Source organism: Hippocampus zosterae, chromosome 10 (assembly GCF_025434085.1).
Source record: "Hippocampus zosterae strain Florida chromosome 10, ASM2543408v3, whole genome shotgun sequence".
Taxonomy (NCBI): Eukaryota; Metazoa; Chordata; class Actinopteri; order Syngnathiformes; family Syngnathidae; genus Hippocampus; species Hippocampus zosterae.
In genome coordinates, this window is record NC_067460.1 from 2,737,235 (window position 1) to 2,763,544 (window position 26,310).

At 44.2% G+C, this 26,310-nt stretch overlaps 2 protein-coding genes and 1 long non-coding RNA gene across 7 annotated transcripts in view; 2 read left to right on the top strand and 1 right to left on the bottom strand.

Moving 5' to 3' along the window:
* The window catches only part of LOC127609292 (uncharacterized), a 31,413-nt gene extending 15,240 nt beyond the window's left edge, over positions 1–16,173 (bottom strand). Inside the window, exon 1 of the long non-coding RNA XR_007964512.1 lies at positions 16,056–16,173. This is a non-coding gene — a long non-coding RNA (uncharacterized LOC127609292). The remainder of the gene's footprint in view (positions 1–16,055) is intronic.
* Positions 1–26,310, top strand: part of bcas3 (BCAS3 microtubule associated cell migration factor) — a 376,831-nt gene that overhangs the window by 112,312 nt on the left and 238,209 nt on the right. For all 5 annotated transcript variants that reach the window (XR_007964470.1, XM_052078874.1, XM_052078875.1 and 2 more), the window contains one exon: positions 8,751–8,901. Coding sequence is in view for 4 of the 5 variants with exons in the window: in XM_052078874.1 (XP_051934834.1) it covers positions 8,751–8,901 (151 nt within the window). In the remaining variant the exon portion in view is untranslated. The remainder of the gene's footprint in view (positions 1–8,750; positions 8,902–26,310) is intronic.
* The window catches only part of LOC127609199 (uncharacterized), a 99,957-nt gene that overhangs the window by 57,273 nt on the left and 16,374 nt on the right, over positions 1–26,310 (top strand). The window lies entirely within an intron of this gene.

The following is a 26,310-nucleotide window of genomic DNA, read 5'->3' on the forward strand; positions in this document are numbered from 1 at the left end:
TTGCCCACGTGAGCATTGAAGTCCCCCAGCAGAACAAGGGACTCCCCAGCAGGAGTACTCTCCAGCACACCCTCCAAGGACTCCAAAAAGGGTGGGTATGCTGAGCTGCTGTTTGGTGCATATGCACAAACAACAGTCAGGACCCGTCCCCCCACCCGCAGGCGGAGGGAGGCAACCCTCTCGTCTACCGGTGTGAACCCCATTGTACAGGCACTGAGCCGGGGGGCAATGAGAATGCCCACACCTGCTCTGCGCCTCTCACCGTGAGCAACTCCAGAGTGGAAGAGAGTCCAACCCCTCTCGAGAGAACTGGTACCAGAACCCAGGCTGTGTGTGGAGGCAAGTCCGAATATATCCAGTCGGAAATTCTCTGCCTCACACACCAGCTCGGGCTCCTTCCCTGCCAGAGAGGTGACATTCCATGTCCCAAGAGCTAGCTTCTGCAGCCGAGGATCGGACCGCCAGGGTCCCCGTCTTTGGCTGCCGCCCAGCTCACATTGCACCCGACCCCTTTGGCCCCTCTCATGGGTGGTGAGCCCATGGGAAGGGGGACCCACGTTGCCTCTTCGGGCTGTGCCCGGCCGGGCCCCATGGGTGTAGGCCCGGCCACCAGGCGCTTGCCAACGAGCCCCACCTCCAGGCCTGGCTCCAGAGGGGGGCCTCGGTGACCCGCGTCCGGGCAAGGGAAACCTTGGTCCATATATTTTGCTCATCATAAGGGGTCTTTGAGCCGTGCTTTGTCTGGCCCCTCACCTAGAACCTGTTTGCCATGGGTGACCCTGCCAGGGGCATAAAGCCCCAGACAACTTAGCTTCTAGGATCATTGGGACACACAAACCCCTCCACCACGGTAAGGTGACGACTCACGGAGGGGCTTTGTGGTTGTATCATCGGATTTGCGGACACATGTTTTGGACACTCGGGTGAAGTGAGGGGTGGAGCTGTCAACTGATCACCACCTAGTGGTGAGTAGGCTCCCATGGTGGGGGAAGATGCCGTTCCGTCCTGGCAGACCCAAACGTATTGTGAGGGTTTGTTGGGAGCGTCTGGCGGAATCCCCTGTCAGAAAGAGTTTCAACTCCCACCTCCGGCAGAGCTTTTCCCATGTCCCGGGGCAGGCGGGGGACATTGAGTCCGAATGGACCATGTTCCATGCCTCTGTTGTTGAGGCGGCCAATCTGAGTTGTGGACGTAAGGTGGCTGGTGCCTGTCGTGGTGGCAACCCCATACTCGCTGGTGGACACCAGCATTAAGAGATGCCGTCAAGCTGGAGGAGTCCTATCGGTCCTTCATGATCTGTGGGACCCCAGAGACAGCTGATGAGTATCTACTGGCCAAGCGGAACGCAGCTTCGTGGTCGTCGAGGCAACCTGGGCATGGGAAGAGGTCGGTGAGGCCATGGAAGCCGACTTCCGGACGTCTTTGAGGAAATTCTGGTCCACCATCCGATGTCTCATGAGGGGGAAGCAGTGCACCACTAACACTGTGTACAGTGGGGATGGGGCACTGCTGACTTCGACTCGGGACGTTGTGAACCGGTGGGCTGAGTACTTCGAAGGAAGCACAGTCTGAGGACCCTGAGGTGGGCTCTCCTATCTCTGTGGTTGAAGTTACCAATGTGGTTAAAAAGCTCCTCGGTGGCAAAGCCCCAGGGCTGGATGAGATCCGCCGGAGTTCCTCAATGCTCTGGATGTTTTGGGGCTGTCCTGGTTGACACGCCTCTGCAACATCGCATGGTCAGCGGGGGGAGTGCCTCTGGATTGGCAGACCGGGGTGGTGGTCCCTCTTTTTAAAAAGGGGGACCGTAGGGTGTGTTCCAACTACAAAGGGATAACACTCCTCAGCCTCCCTGCTAAGGTCTATACAGGGGTGCTGGAGAGGAAGGTCCCTCAGAAAGTCGAGCCTCAGATTGAGGAGGAGCAGTGTGGTTTTCGTCCCGGCCGTCGAACAGTTGACCAGCTCTACACCCTTAGCAGGGTCCTCGAGGATATGTGGGAATTCGCCCAACCAATCTACATGTGTTTTATGGACCTAGGGAAGGCATTTGACCGTGTCCCTTGGGGAGTTCGGTGGGGGGTGCTTCGTGGTTATGGGGTACTGAAACCCCTGATACGGGCTGTTCGGTCATATTCCACCGATGTCAGAGTTTGGTTCGCATTGCCGTATTTCGGAATCGTTTCCAGTGAGGGTAGGACTCCGCCAAGGCTGCCCTTTGTCGCTGATTATGTTCATAACTTCTATGGACAGAATTTCTAGGCGCAGCCGAAGCGTTGAGGGGGTCCATTTTGGTGGCCTCATTATTGCATCTCTGCTTTTTGCAGATGATGTGGTACTGTCAGCTCCTTCAAGCAGGGCTCTCCAACTCTCACTGGAGTGTTTCGCAGCAGAGTGTGAAGCGGTTGGGATGAAAATCTGCACCTCCAAATCCGAACCAATGGTCCTCAGTCAGAAAAAGGGTGGAGGGCCCCTTGCGGGTCGGGGAGGAGATGTTGCCCCAAGTGGAGGAGTTTAAGTATCTTGTGGTCTTGTTCACGAGTGAGAGCAGAAGGCAGTGAGAGATCGACAGGCAGATCGGTGCAGCGTCTGCTGTGATGCGGAACTTGTTTCGGTCTGTCGTGGTAAAGAAGGAGCTGAGCCAAAGGGCGAAGCTCTCAATTTGACGGTCGATCTACGTTCCAACCCTCATCTATGGTCACGAGCTATGGGTCGTGACCGAAAGAACGAGATCACGGATACAAGCGGCCGAAATGAACTTTCTCCGCAGGGTGTCCGGACTCTCCCTTAGAGATAAGGTGAGAAGCTCAGTCATCCGGGAGGGGCTCAGAGTTGAGCCACTTCTCCTCCACATCGAGAGGAGCCAGTTGAGGTGGCTTGGGCATCTGATTCGGATGCCTCCTGCACGCCTCCCTGGTGAGGTGTTCTGGGCATGTCCCACTGGGAGGAGACCCCGAGGACGACCCAGGACACGCTGGAGAGACTATGTCACCCAGCTGGACTGGGAACGCCTATGGATCCCCCGGGGAGAGCTGGAAGAAGTAGCTCGGGAAAGAGAAGTCTGGGCTTCCCTGCGAAAGCTGCTGACCCCGCGACCCGACCTTGGATACGCGGTAGAAGATGGATGGATGGGTGGATATGTAGAACACACAATGATTTAGAACAAGCAATTACGATGAACAGGGACATGACAAATAAGTATTGACACCGAACTGTGGCTCTTAAAAAGGTCTTGAGCGTGTGTATTTTAAACCGGTGGATTGGAGGGGTATCTCCAGTCAGACTTGTCTCCAACCATGACACTGCAGATCACTCTTTATGCCTTCCATAATTTCTAGTATCCCCTCGAGCATAATGTGCTAAACAATGGGCATCTGATTCAAACAGGTGTCAAACCACACACCTTGGAACAGGAGAACTGCCTTTAGATCTCCATTTACATGGTAAATAGTTTTTTGTCTTGTTTTTTTTCCAGTTTACCAACTCCCTAGCTGATGAATGCCGCCTGTGTTTTTCCTGAACTTTTGGTATTCTAAGCATCAGTGTTGTGTCCAAGGACCGGCAACCCGAGGCCAAGGCCAAGGCCAAGGACTTGACTCCGAGGCAAGGCCAAGGCCAAGGACTTGAGAAATTTTCAGAGGCCAAGGCCAAGGACCAAGGACTGATTTTGAAGCTGAGGCCTAGCCGAGGACATGTATAAAACAATGCTATCATACCACTTGGCAGGTCTTCATGATTTTCAACACCCCTCCATCATAACCCCTTGCACTCCCTAACGCTTAAATGAAGTGTTTTTATTCAAAGAGTAGAACAGTCAGGGTACGTGTTATTTATACTGAGAAAAACAAAAATAAAAGCATTTATGAATTAATGTTTTAGTGCAGTAGTTTCTTAATATAAAGTAAATCAACACTCAACAGGCATGACATGGCATGGAAGACAAGTTGAGAAATGAGTTTGCATAGAAGTCAATCACTGAGTGCAGAAAAAGTGATAATCTCTGCAGTGATAATTTTACAGTTTACCGGCAGCGATTCCCAGGGACTCACTGATCAGAAAAGTATGAGTCCCATTAAGCATAGAGAGAGTCCCACATTTCGAATTCTGAAATGGTCTACTTATTCAATTGCATATGAATCACACAAACAACAACATATACATACAATGTTAAACAATGCTGCAAATTTTTTTTTTTAATTCAGTCGCAGGCCTGAGGATTTCGGAAATTCATGGTAACCGTTTTTCGGTTCCATCGTATTACCCAATGGAAAACCACGGGAACTAATGTTGGGTTCCGTAAACGTTCATCATGGGAACCCATTTTTCTATTTTTACTGATATTCATAATGAAGAATTCTGAAACTCAAAATTACAATGTTTCAAGGGTAAATGTTTAAAAAACGATGCATTAACAATGAACATTACATCAGCAGCTGTGTACTCCAGGTTTATTCCAAAAAATAAATGGATCAAAAACTGGTGTACTCATGTGGCATCATCAGAGTATTTTTTTCCAATCTCACACTGCAAAGATTAATTTACTGGTAATCATTAATACAGGTAAGTATTGATGTGGCTTGACATTGTCTTCCCAAGACGATGCATGTGTAATCTACTATCAATTTGACGAAAGGATTGAACACAAGTCATCATTATTTCTACCAACAGTTAACATTAGCATTACTAGCCTTGTGACGAATGTTTTATTCCGAAAGTTACCATGCTACAACCAGTAATATATAGAACAACCAAGACAGTTTAATCAGATTTTTCATAGCGATTAGCCTATAGATCTAATGACCAAATTGCCTCGTAATCGTGCCTACCGTCGTATGTCGCTCTCGTGTTCTGTGCATACATCCCAGGTGAGTTTAGAGATACACCCTTTGGACGATTTCATATGAAAAATCAGACTGGCATTCCCATTTCTTAAATGTCGTAATGAGTAGACCAGTGGTCCTCAACTAGAAATGCTGTCGGTCCACTTTTTTTTTTTTTTCAATAAGACCAAGGTCCGGTCCCATGCACGGCGGTCATGGGGAGCAGGGCTATATGCCCATTTAGTATGGTCAAGCCAAGCTTATACAAATCAACACTCCTCACAACCAACCAATAATGGGGTGCATGAAAATAACAATTATTCACTTTGCCAGTACACAGCAAATAATGAGAGGTATTGTGTTGAGGCACAGGAACTCTTTTATTTTGTTAAGTTGTGCCTGCTTAGTAATAGAAATAGCCCTTTTAGGGAAATAAGACATTTTTACTTTAACTTTGTTGAACAGTAGATGTCTTTTTTCTCTTAATTTAACAAAAACAAAACAAAATACTAATTTTACCAAAATAAATACTAAATATGAAAACAAAAATATCCTTTTCATTTGTACAATTCCCCTTTTCACATCCACTCTGAAATCATTTAAAAAATATATCAGAAGAAGAGTTAAGAACCATTTTAAATACTGACACACAGGGAGCACAGGAATGTGCAGTGCTTTTCTTCCACTAAAGGTGGATGCAATGTCTGAGGCATGCAAATATTATTTGAAGACACAATCGTGATGTTCATTTCCCATGTTGTGGTGTTCTGTTATTAAACAGCTGCTAAGATCCCCGATGTAGACGGGAGCAGAACTGCACACAATAGAAACCTTCCGCGATTCGTTTTGTCTAAATAGATAGACGCTTGCTGACGCTTATGTATGGACAAACCTTAAGTTCAGAGGAGCCAATCAGTGCATCGTATATGCTGACGCATATGTATGGCCACACCTTCAGTTCAGAGGAGCCAATCAGCACATATTATCGCCGACATGCCCTGGTCAGCCAGGGTCTCCAGTGAGTCAAACATTATACACGCAAAGTCGCGCTGCTGCGGCCCTCTGCATTACATCTGTTAGTGCACGCAAAGAATACAACGGATAATTTTAACAAGCGATCGCGGTAATGCGCAGATTATAGTCCACAAATATAAAATGTATAACGTAAAAATAACTTTATAAATTATTATTTTGTACAATTTGCCGAGGACAGAGGAGGTCCGGACAGAGGAGGTCGGCGGTCCGGTTGTGGATCGCGGTCCGCCAGTTGAGGAAGACGGGAGTAGACCTTTGTGCGTTTTTTTCGCCCCCATCTCAAACTTTCATCCGCGCGATTCCTCAGTTTGCGGACTAAAATAGCAACCCGCATGCATACATAACGTTATCTGTTGCGTCCCCCCCAACACTGAAAACAAAACGAAAGTAAATTAGAAGAAAGACACTCACACACCACACCACACCACAAACACATACAGGAACAGTGAAATCACGTTGATCACACAGTCAACTCATGTGTGGTGACTTTTATGGTTAAACTATTTTTCGGTTAAAATGACGTCACGAAAACGACGGTAACGATTGTTACCATGAAATCCTCAGGCTTGCGATAATTTTTTTTTATTTGTTTATTTGTTTTGGCTGAGAAATTTCCTTGCGTCCTACAAACGCACATTGTTTGGAACTGCGTCCCGTGGGCAAATTATGCGTCTAGGACGCGGGACGCAGAGGTAACGAGATGGCTGAATCTCTAAACATTCTCTGAGTCCTACTATTATTACCACTACCACTAATACTACATTAATTAATCCCTTCAACTTCACAATAATAATAAATAATTAAATGGTTTTAAACTATGTATTATCAATATTTGCTATTCCCAACATGAGAAAGCATTCAACAAACATAACTGGAATCGAGCAAAAGGACTCCAAATCCCAACGGCCAAAGTGAAGTGCCGACATTATTGACTCCAGCTGTAACGCAAATTACTTGTTTCAAACAAACATTCTAGTGCGACCGCACAAATGTGACGACTGTGCAAAAATAACTAAATAAAAGACACCACTGTTACAGAAAGGCTTTACATGCTATTTAAATTGCCGATCGCGAATAGAACGAACCGTGATTGAAACTAACTGTAATGCCACTCTTTACACATTGCACTGACTGTCAGTGGCAGCCCCGCCCTTCTTAAAGCGCCAGATAGTCATCAACGTGGGTTTCCCTGGATGGATTTTGTTTGATTTCTTTATGATTTTTGCGGACCTCTGGCCCACTTTATACCTGTGGACGAAGGATTAGAGGCTCTAATCCCTCGTTGTGTCCGAGGACTGGCAACCTGAGGCCAAGGCTAAGGCCAAGGACTTGACTCCGAGGCCAAGGACCAAGGACAAAAATCGGGCATGGTTCAGACTAAAAATACACATCTTTACACATTACAAGATTTATTTGTGCATTCCACTCTGCTCCCAAATTTGTCAAATACATTTGAGTTCGTCAATTAGTGCACCACAATGTTTAAAGGTACAAGCATTGCACTTCAATTTTTATGTGGCTGTTTGGATAATGGGTGGATCGATGAAATTGGGGTTGACAGTGTAACTACCAGATTTGCAAAAAACACTTGAAAGCAATGCAAACTCACTCTCACCGTTGACTTGTTGGTAAGGAACAATCGTTGAGGATATTGCCTGGAATTAGTTTTGAAAAGGAATTTCTTCAGGTCATCTATGGGGGTGGTCACACGGCAACTTATACTCCGGTGTGGCACCGGGGCTACCCCCGTAGATCATTCACTTATACAAAGTTATACCGGTATAGCCCCTGAAAACAGCTTAAACCGGAGCAAATTTAACCCTGCTCAGAAGGTGGTTTAAAAATTTACTTGGGAGTAAATGCTCATTTGTGAGGCAGCACCGATATGAAATGGTACTTGTGAACGCTACAGGGGTAGACTCGCTACGCACGAGAAGAGTTGATTACATACGGGTAGAATGTGTTACTTTCGTGCTCTGTTGTACTTCCGTCATCTTTCCTTTCGTAGGAGACTGGACTGTCACGGAGTTGTTTGTGTAGTTTGTTCTTTTGTTGTGTGTTCACAACACCCCGCCAACCTCCCATAGAATTCCCCAGATAATTTGTTTTGTGATTTCCTCTCTTGATTTTCTGTTTGCCGCATTATGTTTGCTATTGTGAGTGTCATTGAAGTCATCATTGATTTACGTTTTCGGTGGCGGTCATTGAAAAGTTTTAAAAGGACCAACAAGACTTTTTGTTTCAGAGCTGCAACACTTTCTCGCTCTCATCCTTTTACGGTGTCTGATAGACCACAGCGTTGATTTGTCCGGAGAAGTATAACCCATGGTTTTTCGATATGTCACAAACAAGGCGGTGAAAAGGAAGTACACTTGACGTACGCGCATGTTTTTATTTCCGTATTATGACTTACTTATTATTATCGTATTGCTCGGCTGCAGAAACTGCCTGTGTGAACGCAAGTGGGGCTGCACCGGGGTTAACGCGCTTCTCTTTCGTAAGCAACTTTTTACGTGTGAACGTTCCACAAAATTTACACCGGTGTAATATCCTGTATATCACAACAAAATACGTTGGTGCAGCACTGATGCAAATGTGTGCCGTGTGAACACCCCTTGTGTGTGTAATTAAGCAATGGTAAGGCACTCTGATTGACCTTGATTAACACATGGCCAGACACAGGAAAGCAAAATAAATTATGTGCTCTACTAAAATATACTACAATATTACAAAAGTTTGTTCATCATATTTTGGCTGCAATAGGAGACCACCTATTAGTTTTCTTCTTCTGTCATTGTTTGTCTTGTGGAGCTGACTGTATTTGAACCTTTTCTATACAGACTCATCGCAGAACATCCAGTACGATATGAATAAAAAGTTTTTTTTTCTTCTTTTTCTCAGCTAAGCTAAGCAGCCAAGAATTGTACAACAACTTCACCAGTAACAACATGGCAAATCCACGATTGTCTCCTTTGCCTAACCTTACCGTTGTCCTACCTCTGGCTCAGATCAAACAACCGATGTCCCTTGGCACTATCACTAAACGCACTGGGTAAGTAACGCGCGCGCACACACACACACACACACACACACACACACCTAATTTTTTATATATATATACTGTATATCTATGTCTATATCGATATAGATATATAGATATATATACCGTATTTTCACAACCATTCAACGCACCGTACGGTTGGGCGCAGTCTCATTAATGGGTGCCATTTCTGTATTTTACACATAGACAAACCGCACTGTATTAATGGGTGCAGTTTTACAGTGGTAAAACATACGCCAGCTTAAACATACGGCATGCATGCGCGCACGCTAACACGTTAGCTTGAAGCATACGGTAGCATGCCAAGACATACGGATACACGCTAAAACATGTTTTTAAAAAGGCAACGAAAGCAGAACTGAATTCGGGTGTATTTTATTTAGCCATCGTACAATGTTCTCACATTTTTTGATCAATCATCACCCAGAAATCCATCAAAGTCCTCATCCTCTGTATCCGAAGCAGAGGACTGCACATCCCACTTGTCATTGAACGCATCACATGCTAAAGTGTGAGTTGCTACGCATTGCCGAGCGGAAAGAAGGAGCAGCAACAGCAAAGTCAACATTTCTCTCGTGTGAAGCTTTCCCACATTTGAAAGTAAAGAACAGAGCGAAACATGGTGGCAGCACGTGTGTGTATAGAAAGAATTGAACAATTGTGCAAGTACCGTAACCCATCAAAAACGCCGCGTTCCCTCTCGTTGTCAGAGTCACTCTCATTGCCATGCGGCTGCACAGAAATGATGCCGGCTTTGCCAAAAACTCGAACAACAGTGCAAGCAGACACGTTCGTCCAAGCAGCCACAATCCATTTGCAAATTGTGGCGTAACTCGCCCAGCGCTGCCTCTCACTCTTTGTAAAGTTGTGTTTGCCATCGATCATCCATTTTTCCCATGCCGTTCGCAACTTTACTTTGAACGCCCGGTTGATGCCGATGTCCAGCAGTTGGAGTTCTTTAGTCAAGCCTCCAGGAATAACTGCAAGCTCAGAGTTCATTTGCTTGACTTGGTTTTTCACCGCTGCTGTGAGATGGGCATGCATGCCAAAAGCATAACCGATGGCTTGAAGTTTGAACTGAGCTTCGTAGGCGTGTCTCTTTGTCGAATTTATTTTCGGGGGTTCTTAGAAACCAAAACCAAAGTTGTTTTGCAACAATGCACATTGCCACACTCTATACAGGTGTTGGTACCTGCTTGTGGCGTCCCTTTAGCGTCCACTTACACGCCCACCCTTAACCCATTGGCAGACTGCTCCCCAGCATGCCTGTCCTCTCTCACATCTGCCTTCTCTCTCTCTCTCCTTCTCCATATATATATATATATATATATATATATATATATCACTACTAGCTGTCCATCATGTCAGATGATGACACTTGCTCCAAGGGAGGGGAGGATGGGTTGGGTGGGGGGGGGGGGGGGGGGTCAGCGACTCTGTCGCTGGTGCCACTTCTCGTGGGCATAGAGACCGATCCTTGAGCCGCAGACTCGACCACAGATGGAGCAAGGGAAACCGGATACCAGGGGGGTATTAGCTGCCCGCTGATGTCCGTTGAATGCGTTTCTCGGTTCGTCTGGCTTGGTTAATTTGGTGTATTTGAGAGATTGCAGTGGCACAAGTGATCTGCCAGGTTGGTCTGTTGAGTGTGAGTGTTTCAAGCTGCGTGGGGTTGACGTTGGCTCACTTTAGGAGGTCCCTGCTATAGTCCTTGAGGCGTCGCTTTTGCCCCCCAGCAGAACGCTTTGCACCTCTCAGTTGGCCATAGAGGACCTGGCGGGGCAGGCAGTTGTCTGGCATGTGAATGGTGTGTCCACCGCAGATGTTTCTTCGCCAAGGCCGCTTCCATGCAGATGGAATTGGTACTTTTGAGGATGTCTGTATGGGGAATTCGATCTTCCCAGGACAGGCCAATGATCTTTTGCAAGCAGCGGATGTGGAAGGCTTCCAAGGTAGTAATGTGCCGGCGATATGGAGTCCATGACTCTGACCAGAGCAGAGTGGAGAGACATACTGCATTGTACACAGCAATCTTGGTACGGGTCTTCAGGTTTCGGTTTTCAAAGACCCTGCTGCGTAGGCGACCAAAGGATGATGATGCTTTATTAATACGGGTGTGGACTTCAGTGTCGAGGGAACAGTTTGAAGATAAAGTGGAGCCAAGGTAGGTGAAATGGTCCACTACGTTTAGTGGAGTGCCATTAATGTGTTAGGTGGGGGATGTGGAAGTTGGAGTAGTGAGTTGGAACATGACCTCAGTTTTTTTTATGTTAATCTGAAGACCAAAGGATTGGTACAGATTGGAAATGGTGTCTAGGGCGTGCTGCATAGAGTTTGAACTGTGAGCTAGTATAGTGCAATCATCAGCATACTGAAGCTCATAGATCTCACAGATTTTTGTCTTTGTGTGAGCCTGGAGCCGTCTGATGTTGAAGAGGCTTCCGTCTAGGCGGTACTCCATATGGACGCCGTCTTCATGTCCCGTGCCACGGTGGAAGAGGCACGTAGTGGCAGAAAGGAGGATGTTAAAAAGCACTGGTGCCAAGACACAACCCTACTTCACCCCAACTTTCACCTTGAAGAGCTCTGACTGGAGTCCTCCAATGAGCACTCTGGCTTGCATCCCAATCATGCAGCTGCTGGAGGATGCTGAGAAACTTGGGTGGCACCCCAAGTTTGGAGAGGTGTTTCAGGAGAAACTCACGGTTGATGGTGTCAAAGGCCCGTCGAGGCTCATGATTGTTGGCACGTCTGGAAGATTATCCAGAATGTGTGGGTTGACAGGGTTGGTATGGTTGAGAAGATTTTCAAAGTGGTTTGTCCAACGGGCAAGGATCTCATGGTGGTCCTTGAGGAGTGCAGAGCCATCAGCTGATCGGACTGGAGCAATTGCACGCTTCTTGGGACCATACAGTGCTTTGATGGCATTGTAGAAGCCCTGGGTGTAGTTACAGTCTGCCAGGTTTTGGATCTCATTTGCCTTCTGCTCCCACCAGGTGTCCTCCATGATACGGAGTGCTCGCTGGGTCACTGTTCTAACTGCAGAAAAGGTGGCTTTACGGGTGAGAGATGTAGGGCAGGACAGGAGAGCTTTATGGGCCTCATGCTTTGCTTTCAGAAGTGTATGTATCTCGGTTGAGTTGCAGTCAAACCAATCCTGGTGGCGCCTCCTTGACTGGCCAAGCACCTCCGAAGCTGTGCTCTGGATAGCCAGGTGCAGAGCTGGCCAGTCACCTGATTCCTCAGGGATCTTGTCAAGGTTTTCAGCAAGGAGTCGCCGGAGGTTGGCTCTGGTGGTGGGGTTGTTCAATGCTGCACAGTTGAGCCTTTTGTTGGGAGCTGTCCTTGGATGACGGGGTTGAATGCTCATGAGGAGTTTGGATCTGACCATGAGATGGTCAGTCCAACACTCAGCTCCGCGCATGACACGGGTGATGAGGACATCCCGTATGTCCTTTTGACGGACAATCACATAGTCCAGGAGATGCCAGTGTTTGGAGCGGGGGTGCTGCCAGGTGGTCTTAAACCTGTTCTTCATTTGGAAAATGGTGTTAGTGATGACCAACTGATGTTCTGCACAGAGGGAGAGGAGCCGTTGTTATTCATTTTTCCCACTCCATGCTGGCCAATAACTTTGCTCCAGACCAAGTGTTCCGTGCCCACCCTAGCATTGAAATCTCCCATGACTATGAGCTTGTCATATGTATATATATACATATATACATATACAACCCACCCCTCCCTGATTGGCCGACTTCTTTCCCGCATGCCTGGGCACAGTCACTTCCGCTTTTCTCTATATAAACAGCGTGTCGGCTGTCAGTCAGATTTCGGAACTCAGCGCATACAAAAGACGCTCCGCATCATAAGGCGTCCTGTCCATTTTGGAGAAAATTTAAGACTTTTAATGGCGCCTTATAGTCGTGAAAATACGGTATATCTGTAAAATTCCTCGTCTCACCCCCACTCGGGTGGTGCCCGTCCCTCATTCAGCTCGGGTCCTCTACCAGAGGCCAGGAAGCTTGAGGGTTCTGCGCAGTATCCTTTCTGTTCCAAGCACTGCACATTTCTGGACTGAGATGTCCGATGTTGTTCACGGGATCTGTAGCAACCACTCATCCAGTTTGGGGGTCACTGCCCCGAGTGCTCCGACCACCACAGTCACGACTGTCACCTTTACCTTCCAGGCTCTCTCCAGCTCCTCTCTGAGCCCTTGGTATTTCTCGAGTTTCTCGTGTTCCTTCTTTCTGATGTTTCCATCATTTGGGACTGCTACATCCACTACAACAGCTTTCCTCTGCCCTTTATCTATGATCACGATATCTGGTTGGTTTGCCATTACCATCTTGTCAGTCTGGATCTGGAAGTCCCATATAAATATATTATATATATATATATATATTCTAATACCAGCCATCTTGTTACCTCTGCGTCCCGCGTCCTACATGCATAATTTTCCCGCGGACGCACAGTTCCAAATAATGTGCGTTTTTGGGATGCAAGGAAATTTCTCAGTACAGTAAATAGTCTCTAGTGCGGACTTGTGTTTGCGCTGTCCAATTTGTCCTGATAACAGAAATTCCTCATTTGGGAAATGAGCATGGTACATGTCCTTTATGCAAGTATGTTGACAAAATGCACGTGTAACAACACAATCAATAAAATACAAAAATATACTGTCCAAAACCTGTTTATATAAAGAAAACTGCAATACAGGTGTATTCCAAAAATCACAACAGTAAAATACCTACAGTATTTTAATGTTTATTTTTTTCTGTCTTGGGAAAAAATTTGTATTTTGGATTGTTTGGTTGGATGCATTCTTTGGTTTATGACAATGTTTGCCTGCGTGTCATACAGTTTTCTTGCTAGTTGCAAGTAACTGTCCCGTTGATCACTGATGTCTGATAATTCTTGTGCATACTGAAGGATTTTTGTTGCCATTTGCATTGCTTCCTTGCTGGATGGTGGCTTGTCAACAGGAGTTGAATCGATGCCTTGTTTTTTAAAGGTTCGTAAATTTGCGTCTTTCCGACTCCAAGTGTCTGGTGGATCTTTTTTACTTCGTGTGCAGCCTGCTCAAACGGATGCATTTCACTCGCTCCGCTCCAGTCGTTACAGTTCTACGTTTCGATGCGATGATCTACACGACGTAAGTGAATAAAGTTAAAATCTTTCGCAATTACAGTAAAACGCACACCAATAAAAAGTCGCTTATACTTCTTCGTTTCGAATTTGATGAATGAAAACGGCGAAGCGAACACGTTTCATCGGTCATGTCGAGTGGGTGCTGCTTTTAAGATAGTGCCGCGTTCTCCAGGACGTAAGTTACAATTACAAAGACTACAAAGACAATTACAGTAAAACGCACGGCAATAAAAACTCACTTACACGTCGTCGTTTAGAATCTGATGATCGAAAAACGCGAAGTGAAAACTTGTTTCAGTGTCAGTCTTTTCCGTCACATCGGGTGGGCTTTGCGTGTATTTAAGCTCCTGCGGCATTACACTTCCATCCGGGTTACGGATAGTGGAATTTCCGCTTATGCAACTTCCGGTAACACGTAATATCATAGTCAAAATGTTAATGCATAGGTTTTTATTCCGGATGAAGGATATTCTTTCTATAGAATTCCGGGGATGGGAATATTTACTGTATAAAAAAAAAAACTACGGCAGGCCTGAGGATTTCACGATTACGATCGTTACCAGTATCGTGTCGTTTCCGTGACGTCATTTTGACGGTACCGAAAAAACTTTAACTATAAAAGCCACCGCACACAAGTTGACTGTACGTAATCAAATCTTTCCTGTGTGATCATCGCAATTTCACTGTGCCTTTATGTGCGTTTGTGGTGTGTGTGAGTGTGTTTCTTCTCATTTACTTTCATTTTGTTTTGTTTTCAGTGTTGGGGGGACGGAACAGATAATGTTATGTGCGCATGTGGATTGCTATTTTAGTCCGCAAACTGAGGAATCGCACGGAACAAAGGTTGAGATGGCGGCAAAAAAAACACACAAAAGTCTACTAATTACAACATTCAAGAAATGGGAATGCCAGTTTGATTTTTCGAATGAATCATCCGAAGGGCGTATCACTAAACTCACCTGGAATCTCACCTGGGATGTATGCCCAGAACACGAGAGCGACATACGACGGGAGGCACGATTACGAGGCAATTTGGTCATTAGATCTATAGGCTAATCGCTATGAAAAATCTGATGAAACTGTCTTGGTTGTTCTATAATTTACTGGTTGTAGCATGGTAACATTCGGAATAAAACATTCGTCACAAGGTGTAGTAATGCTAATGTTAACTGTTGGTTGATTTAATGATGATGTGTGTTAGATTCTTTCATCAAATTGATAGTAGATTACACATGCATCATTTTGGGAAGAGGATGTCAAGGCACACACATCAATACTTACCTGTATGAATGATGACCAGTAAATTAATCTTTGCACTGTGAGATTGGAAACAATACTCAGATTTTGTGTTATGCTGTATTCATGATGCCATATGAGTACACCCTATTTTGATCCATTTATTTTTTTGAATAAACCTGGAGTACACAACTGCTGATGTAATGTTCATTGTTAATGCATCGTTTTCAAACATTTACCCTTGAAACATTATACTTTTGAGTTTCAGAATTCTTGATTATAAATATCTATCAGAGATTTTCTCGGACAAAGTTAAATAAATGACTCGGCACACAGGAAAATTGTCTTCAATATCGGTGGGAGCGGATCTCTGAGAGCGAACGACGGTTTAGTTGCTCCGCGATCACACTCGAGCTCCTTTCATGCCAATTCAGACTTTTATTGTAACATACAAGGAAAACACTGCACTCGATATTTGCATACCACACCCCCGGTCCGGCCCCTCAGTAGTGTTTGGTTACCTGTTTTTAAACATTGAACCACCAGTACGTTGGCACCTTTTCTGTCTGGTCTACATCGAATTAACATGTTGCAGACCTTGCGGATGGCCGATGTCGCCTGGGCGCGATGGGTGTTCTCAACTCGTCTTTTGTTGTTCAACCGCTGTTCCCGAATTATTCATTTCCCTTTTGTCCCCCCCGTGATCGTGATTGCCTACCTGCATTGACGTGCCAATTGTGGACTTCAACAGGCTTCAACACCTTTGTGCACAGGCATTTGGGGGTGCTGGATACGCACCCAAACGTTTAGATGTGCCCTGATTAAATGAAACTCTAAACATGATACACTTTTGCTCATAGATTCCTCTAACAATGTCAGTTAAAATAGAAAAATGGGTTCCTATGATGAACGTTTACGGAACCCAAAATTAGTTACCATGGTTTCCCATTGGGTAATCTGACGGAACTGAAAAACGGTTACTGTGAATTTCCGAAATCCTCAGGCCTGCTGCTGAATTATTTACATTTTTGCAGCATTTGTTTATAATTGTATGTATATGTTGTTGTTTGTGTTATTATCATATGCAATTCAATAAGTAGACCATTTCAGAATTCGAAATTTGGGACTCTCTAAATGCATAATGGTACTCATACTTTTCTGAGCAGCGAGTCCCAGGGGGTAAACTGTAAAATTATCACTGTAATACATGGTAATTTTGTTCTCTCAATGGTAAGTTTTTTCTAATCAGAAAAATGGCAGTGGTTCTCAATATCACAGACTGTACAGGTATAAGACAATGTTTACAGGAAATGGGGCTCCCAAAAATATATATGGAAGAAAGAAATGTAATGGAGCAGTAAGGGGCTGCCAGTCAAGTGATGAATGTGATGTGTGACGGTGCAAAATTGTGAGTGCGTATATGTGACATTATTTGTTGGGCACAAATGTCACCTACATCTGACTAAATGAACATAACTAATTTTAAAATGTTTGAAAGAAAGTTGTATGGAAGATCACACTCCTTGGCCCGTGTTTCAAGACGGATCAGGTGGGCTGCTGACATTGCTATGGATCCTTGATGACCCGCTTGTGCGGCCCTCCTGTCCTGGGCTGCGCGACATGGTGCGCAACCACTGCGATCAATCCGCGCATGGGGCAAGGGAGCCCATTCGAGCACTTTCCCGCGGCCCTGGAAAAAAGCAGCAAGGTCTAAGCGGGGAGTGCTGTGGAACATGGGGGCGCTGGGGCACCGAAGCCCCGCACAGGAAACTGTTACAGGGGAAGTGAGACCAGCCGGGGTCACACAGCGGGGATTCCACGCTCCACCGGGTAGCTACCATGCTCCGCCACGTTGAATCCCCACCGCGGGTCCCATCCCTCAACGGTTTCTTGCCCTTTTGAGAGCAGTGCAAAATTCACAGGTTCAATACGTCACGTCTTTCTTTTTTCCCAAAGTACTGTTTTCAGAAAAAAATGCCTGATGACTCAGAGTTTACGTACGTGTCTGTATGCATGACTGGTTCCCGGCGTGACGTCGACCAATGACAGCACGAGTGGATTTATCCCGTGAGCTGATTGGCTGTGCATCTTCACAGCCCCGCCCAGCACCTTCCATTTTGTCTCATCATGTGGGTTATTCTCTGATCAGTATCTCATTCCATGGTTGCCTCTGATCAGTTTCTAATTATATTGTTGTGTTTGCTACGTGTGTGGCTGGGGTGGTGGTGGTGGGGGGGGGTGCATATGTGAGAGAGAGGGCATGTGTGAGACCGAAAGCAAAAGTCAGTGCAAGCAAGCTACTTCGAGAGAAAGAGAGGGGGTGATTGTGCTTGTCTGAAAAAAAAAGCAACACTTCTCTTGTCGCCTCCTCCTCATCAATACGGATTACTTGTTTTATCATAAACACATCGGCTGCGCGGGTATAGCTGTCCAGCAGCTAGTTGGAGGCTAACGGCGGCTACACTTTCAGAGCGGCGTAATGTGAGACGAACAAGAGTCTCTTTGTCTCCCTCAAAAGGCAATGCTGATGAATATTAATTACTGTATAAGGTTTTATAGTTAAAGATTTAAGTAAATATGTGTTCTGCTGTAGTCGTCTCAAATGTGTAAAGTATAAATATTGTTTACGTATTTTAAACATGCTGGTACCCGCATACACTTACATAAAATTCCTAGGCTGGGGAGCCAAGGTTACATCACAGTTTTTCACTTATCGCGGCAGGGTCCCTGTCCCTATCTACTGCGATAAGTGAGGGAACATTGTATTTTGTCTTAAACCTCTCCAAATACAAATAGGAATGATTTCCCTCAGTATGATGTCATGATCATTTTCTGCATTGGTGCATCACCATTCACTCAGGGGAGGCCTTATTTTTAATGTATTTTTATATGCAGCTGGACAGAATTTTCTCATACAAGCAAATGCACTTTGATGCTATTTACATAATACAATCAAACATTAGTCCTAAATTAATCAAGTGTGAGGCAGCAGGTTTTTACCCTAGTTATTTTTTATATCACAAGTTTCAATTCCCGCCACACTGGCAAGAATGAAACCATATGTCCATCTGTTCATTCTGGCACCTCTTACTTTGCCACCCAAGTAATCCAAACTTTAACAGGCCGACCTGATTGACTCTGTGGATGAGTGTATGTGACAGAGAGAAAAGGATCCAGCAGCTGTAGTTACATCTGTATGAGCACATCCTTTTGGCAGGACAGCAGAAGAACACGCCAGCTGCTTAACCTACATTCTGAACCAAATGTACTCTTTGTACCCTGTGCTATGCTCCCAACCCCACACAATCTCAGATGTTTTGCTCTTTTCACGCCAAGATGAATGTCAAGTAGTTGGACTAGTGTAGGCAAACTTTGGCTACTTGAAATCCAATAAAACATTGTGTTTTCTGTTTGCAAAATTTGGCAGTATGAGTCCGAGCCAACTAGAGCTGTTGATGAAAACTCACAGGTCACAAAAGTTGACATTGTCACAACTTGGTATTTGTTTTTGATTAGTTGCAATGGCCATTTCATCTGAGAAAAATCACCTTGTACAGCTTTAAAATGTCAAAATATCTGCCTGTGTCAAATTGGGGATTTTGCAAGCAGACAAACAACTAGACACTCATTCCATCTGCACCCAGGAATGATGTTAACACAAATGAAAATCCAAATGGAAAGATTGTCACACACAAAAGCAAAACACACTCCCCACCAAATCCAGTTGGAGACATTTTTACGCAAATGCAAAAAGAGTACAGCCAAGTTAATGAGAAAGACAACAGAGAGAGGATGAATGAGACCTTTTGACCTCATGCAGATGTGCCCTCAGATTACTCTAATACATATATAACAGCCAAACAAGTACCGGTACTAGTGCAATTGCCGTTCAGAGCCCCAGAGACCTGGTCTGCTAAGGGGCTTTAAGGCTGGTGCGACAGCACATGGCAGAAAGCAAAACAGTTTTTTTGCAAATCACCTCACTGTTCTTTTTCTTTAATGGCCTAGGCTGAGCTGCTATTAGGGGAAACAGTTTAAAAGATGAATGCGTGAACTGTTATTCTTTGGGAATGAGGCCATCACCCTCACAAGTCAATTACATGCGCTTTTTTAAAACCCATTTTCTACTTGCATTCTCCCTCCCTCACCCTCTGTAGCACTCACTAATGCACCCAGTCATAGTCTTGATTCTTTTTCAGTCTAAATGACCCGTGCTCTGACTCAACATGTGTCAAGCCTTTGTCAGCTCACACAAACCATTGAATGAATATTTATTGATGTATTCATCCATTCATTTGTTCATTTGCGAATGGCTGAGAACCATTTCAGGTTGAACTGGCCGAAGTCAGCTTGGATAGCCTCCAGCACGCCCATGACCCTCATGATGATAAAATTATTTGTTTGATTATTTATGCGCCGCCCTGGTGGCCGAATGGCGCTGGTTTTGATTCTGGCTCCTGTCTTCCTGGGTGTAGTTTGCATGTTCTCCCACTGCCTGCGTCGGTTTTCTCCGTGTACTCTGGTTTCCACCCACATTCCCAAAACATAAGTGGCAGGTTAATGGAATACTCTAAATTGTTCATAGGTGTGAGCGTGAGCACGGACTGTTGTTTGTCGATATGTGCCCTGCAATTGGCTGGCAACCAGTTCAGAGTGTCCTCTGCCTACTGCCCACAGACAGCTGGGATAGGCTCCAGCATGCCCCGCGACCCTTATGAGGATCAGAAAATGGATGGACAGATGGATGGATGTTATTTTATGTATAAAACAGACATTCAGTCAGAAAAAAAATATTTGAAAGTGCAATGGAGGTAAATGTAGGGAGAGCAAAAACTGCAAAGGTAATGCAAGATAAAATGATGCAGTTAAACACAGTGATGATAACATTGCAAACTAACCATCATTTTGACAAAGGTAACGATATTTCTCATTAAAATTTTGGGTCTATTTTGGTGAGTGCTCGAACTCAGGAAACTTGAAAGAACCTTCCAGCCATTCCAGTCTTTCTGGATGAGTGATGGCCTAAGAAGTGTGAAAGTGAATTAGACACATTTCTTCTGGTTTATGGTTAAAAGGAGGTCACCACACAATTTCTTTGGCTATGTTTTCGCTCAGTATGCCAGATGCTCTTCTCACTGCAATCTTTCCATGAATCCAGAAGGAGGAACCAAAACTTCGCTACCTGTTGTAAAGGCAGCTGTGTGTACCACCACACTATTGATGTCCACAAAGGGCACGGTGCGGTATGTTATTCTGTATTGAACCCTGTAGACAATGCGATATTTACAACTAGGAGCCCGTAGTCTGTACAGTGTTTCCTTAAAGTACAACCACGTTTTGTTGCGTTACGCTTGTTGGAACCTCAGTGCTGGTTGTCTTCAAAAAGAAAATGTCCTTTTGAGATTATGAGTCTTGACACAGGCTGGATTGTCACCATCATAAATTATAAATTAATATCCAACATAGCAAATGCTTTAAAACATTTCCACTTGTGCAAGCAGACATTAACGAACCAAATATCATAATGTTAAAAAAAATACTGTAAAACGCCATTCTAGCATGATTTTGTTGTCTGCAGCTCTGGAACCACAGGCACATACTAGAGAAGAGTGAAGGTAGCTTCATGATAAGAATCAAAAACCGGTGGTTCCTAGTCATTTGATCAACGTGTTAGTTTGCTTCCCTGACAATTACGAGTTTCGAGTCATCTTACTTCATGTTAGGGGGGTTCTGTTTGTGATCAACAGGTGGCACTGTAGGGCTCCTCCTGCAGTAGCACACCTGTTGGTCATTGTATCATTCATTAGTGTTTGGTTAAAAGGACTAGCTTGCCCGACCAGTCGGTGTTGGATCATTGTGTGTGTGTGTTTTTGTCATAGGTTTTTTTACCTGTTTGTTACTTTGTTTTCTTGTGGTTTTCAGGATTTTGAGTTAGTTTCTCCAGTCTACTCCTGTGTGTATTTTTGTTTAATACATTTTGGTCTGTCCACCCTGCTCCTCCCTGCCTCGCTGCTTTCTTGGGTCCTCTAAAACACCATCATGCAAAACGTGACACTTAGCAAATGAGAAATGACATCCCATGCAAGAAATGAATCACAATTACCATTTCCAGCATGATGTTATTAGACAATGTAGTACTCTGTTGTTTATATTAGCAATTAATATGGGTTTTAGCTCTATTGTTCCACAGGTGCCGCGTCAGAGATGGCAACACAATGACAGTCATATTTCTGTTGTTTGGAGGTCATTCTCAAGGCCTGACCAAGCAACTCATGCTTAATCCATCTCTTACATTGGTGTAACAGTTGGATTGCATGTAAATTACATTACTGTCCCGATAGTCACTTGTGAACTGACTGTGACTGTGATGCTGACTCATGTTCTGCAAAAGTACGTTCATTCAAGATAATATAAGCCCAAATATTTAAGAATTGACTTGAATTGGCCGTAAATAATGAACATAAATTATGTCATCATATGCTTTCGCATTAAATTGTAGAATGGAATTGATATTTTCCATCATTCCATCCATTATCTGCTCCACTTATCCTCATGAGGTTCTTGGGCGTACCGGATCCTATCGCTACCGTCCTCAGGCAGTGGGCGGAGTACACCATGAACTGTTACCAGCCATTCACAGGACACATGACTACAACCATTTACACTCACAATCACACCTACAGGGACAATTTAGTCAATTCAAGTCAAGTACAACTTTATTATCAAATAAAGTTCAATGTGCTGTATGTTGAACATACAGCACATTGAATGAATAAAAATCCATTCCATAACATTGAATCTCAAATTTTAAACGTGTGTATTCGATTGTGTGTATGTCTCGGGGAGTGCAATATATTTATATATTTCATGATACACTTAGGAGGTGGAGGGTCCTGCAAAATCTCGTAACAAGTGTGCAATGACAATGAAGGATTTATTCACTCATTCATTTTATTTTACAAAATATATGAAGTCAAGGGTGACACGAGAAACACTTAATCAACAATACTGTTTGTGACTGTCAAAGCTGCCTCACTTGTTCGACAGTCATCCTCAAGAAGTATTTTTAGAATTTTACTGAACCCAGTAAATATGAGAATTTTCTCAAATTCACACTCTTTAGAGTAAATGACGCTAAAATTAACATTCAAAGTCTTTGGTGGTAAATATTAGTATGCTAACTTAGGATGTTAGAGCATTGTAACAGAATTTCAAAGCAGTACAAAGTGGCAATGTCATTATTATTAGTATTATTATTCGGACGGCCCAGTGGGGGAGTAGTTCGCATGTCAACGTCTCAGTGCAGAGGTTGTGGGTTTGATCCTGGCTCCGTCCTTCCTGTGTGGAGTTTGGATGTTTTCACCATGCCTGCGTGGGTTTTCTCTGGGTACTACGGGGCTCAGAAAAATGTTACTTATTTTAATAATAATAATAATAATAAGAAGAAGAATACATTTTATTTATAAGCGCATTTCAAGACACCCAAGGACACTTTACAATAACAAAAAACACAAAACAATACAATACGGGTTGAGCAGCGGCAGCCAAACGCGGCAGCCAAACGCGCCAGCGTTCACTCAACCCGGAAGTCAGAAAGAAACCACAAGAGAGGGAGATGGGGAGAAAAAAAACCACACTCGAACTATCCTCATTTTGAGGATAATTTGAGTGAGGCAAAAAAAACCTCCTGCACAAGCATATGACAGTTACAACAGGTCACAAGACATAAACAATGAAGGCGGTGATACAATGGAGTCTATGTGCGCGTGATCGTCTGGTTGTGTGTGCATGTTAGCCTTCAGTTGGTACGTCAAGGTATTCTCATGGGACAGTCCTGGCATATCAGTCTATGGCCGAGAAGGAGGGGGTGATGGTGTGGGACGAGCTTCCGTGCGTACTTTCATCAGGGGAAGGTCGAGATAGCAGATGTTGTTTTGGTAGCAGGCTGCCCAACAATTTAAGACAGCCTTGAGTCTGTTGCTTATGTCTCTTAAGTGGCGTCGATCAGCCAAATCCCTGATTGTTTTCAATTATGAGCACAGATTCCAGTTTCCCCAAGTTGTTGACTATCTTGCAGTGACGCTCCAAAACCGCAACAGTTTGTGGTTGAGCACAGTCTGAGTCTGAGTGTTGGACATCCGCACTATGCCATCCTTGGACCGGCAGCCTCTTCACTTCCAATAGAGCCGCTCCCGTCGGTTGAATTGTGCGATAGATCAGGAAACTGCAAACACCAAACGGCAGGATACCTGTTTTCGGAAGGCCAATAATGTAGATGTCATCCACATCCTCAACGGACAGTGTTGACAAGCACACTATTCTCCGCTTCCATGGATCTCGGGTGTACCCAGCAGCAAAAGTCCCCGAGGGGCATGTAGGCTCCCCACTGCTCTTCTCGTCGAGAAAATGTTGTCGATGACATCGAGAGACCAGCCAAAAACTTCACAGGAAGTTGGCCGTTTTCTTTCAAATTTTACCTAATTTATTTTCTATTTTGTAGATGGCATATTTTATTGAAGTAGCATTTAATCTGATGTACTTTTATTTAAAAAATATCCAACTCTAACATGCTAGTACCCCAGCATTGGGCTGTGAGGGCCCTTGATACCTGCTCACAGCTCTGGCTTGTTTTGTTATTTCATTTCAATTAATGTTTTAATTGTTATGTTAACTGTTTTGTAAAGCGCTTTGTTACAGCTGCCGCTGTTGTGAAAGCGCTATATAAATCAGCATGTATTGTATTGTATTGTATTGTAATGTTAAATATTGGGATGATGTTAATATATGGACCTGATATGGACTGTTTTCAGCGCTTTTTGGCCACGACATTCGTCAAAGGAGCAGTATCTGTGCTTGGTGGTTGCGCCTTCTCGGCAGCACGCCTGTACGAGCTCAGATTTTGATTGGGAGGAATGTCGGCGCCATTGACTGTCGGTGCTGGACAGACCTGGGGCGCTTGTGTTTTTTGCGCCAGTAATGGGCAGCATTTTTCACAACCCCGATTTGTTCAGTGGCTATGTCAGCGCTGTTGGACAGTCGGCGTTGGTGCGGCTGGATGGATGGCCGCTGAAGTTGAGGATGAGGAGAGAGGAGTGTTGGCGAAGAGCGCCGATGCGTATTTGGAACCGTGAGTCGCTGCTTGGAATTGAAATGGATTTCCATGGGACAGGAGAAGTGAACCAATCTCTTTTTTCGTCAATGGATGCTACAGCTTCTTGTTGACTTTGAAACTTAGCTTGTAGCCGACGTGTTCACATTTTGAGCATGACGTCTCTGATCCATTGGTTAAAGGACACTTTGATGCTCTCCTCTTTCATCTCAAACCGCTTCAAACAACAAAGCGTGTGATAAAGTGGTTAGAACTGCATGACTTGTCCGTGTTTTATGTTATGTGTTGTGTTTATTATTTTACTTTATGTTAACTGTTTTGTAAAGCGCTTTGTTACGCTGCCGCTGTTGTGAAAGCGCTATATAAATCAGCATGTATTGTATTGTATATGTGGCTATTAATTGAACCATCTGACCATATTTTTCGTCTACACCTGGGAAGTATGAATGAGAACTAGTTCCCGTACTGTATGTAAGCTGTTATTGTGAGTCTTGTAAACTGTTTTTCTTTTTTGTTGTTTGTGTTTTTGCAATGTATTACACTTTAAAAATACCAATGGAGATCCAAAAAGAGTGAAGAAATATAATGTAATTATATAAATGAATGACATCATATCATATCATATAGCATATGATTTCTCACCCAATAAGAATTGATAAGGAATTGTGTCGATAAGCAAAGCAATTGGAATCTGTAAATCCTTATCAATTCATATCCCTAAGAGAGAGAAGGATTTTAATTACCATCATTTCCATGACTTCCCTAAATCATCCAAAGGTTTCTTCAACGGTACAAGAAACTGATGAGCAAACAGTGTGACATCTTGTAAATCATAAAGCCTCTGAGATTCCACCAAAGCCTTCTACTTTTTATACGTCCATGTCTGTCCATTTACTCAGCCGGGGGCCTGGGAGGCTTTCAACAGGCTCAATATAGCTGAGGGTCACTGTTAGGGGTAGTCCACCCACCACTGCCATTTCTATCAGTTTTCTAAATGCATCCGTCACACTGACTATTGTGTTCATTTGCCAACTTGCACTCCAGGGGTAAACATTCCAGGGCAAAATGTTGTTCCCGACCACTGGAAGGAACATTTTTCCAAATGATATGTAACAAGACCAATCGAAGCACTATCATTGGGAGGGCTGAGTGAAATGTAGTAAAATTGTCAAATTAAGAAGTCTTGCTGAGTGTTTTGCTCTGCGAGGCTTTTAAGGACAGAGTTCACTCTCAGTGGACCATAATTGCTGCTGGGAAAAGTCCCATTTATCCCCTCTCTTGTCCCCTCTCGATTGTTTATAGAGCATGATGACTATATCTGGATAAGCACAAAAAATTATTATTATTATAAACACGGGAACACATTTCCAATGTGTTGTATGAAGCCACTTCCACTGAAGTTTGACAGGTGTATTCAATATAAATAATAACATAATAGAATGGTACCTCTACTTATGAAATCAATTGGTTCTGGAAGAAATTTCTTAACTAGAAAATTTAGAGGAAGTAGAGACGCGTTTTCCATGTAAATGCCCTAATCCAGGGGTCGGGAACCTATGGCTCGCGAGCCATATATGGCTCTTTTGATTATTGCATCTGGCTGGCAGATTAAAAAAAAAAAAAATCTTGTTTGTTTATTAATGCATCCCTCGATTGATTTTTCACTGCTTATTTCCTGTTTGGGCTGCAGTTGGCTTCAAGAGCCATTTTGATTGAATGATACTGGCCAATGTTGCCGTTGCTGTGGAAACAGGTATACGTCCCCTTTTAAATCAACCCGCTCGGCCATTAGCTCAAAGCTAATCCGTAGCGAAAAAAATGGCGAAAAGAAATAAAAAAGATGAGTTTTGTAGACTTCAGGACGAATGCACCAAATGATTTGTCTTTATGGAGAGAACGGGTTCTGC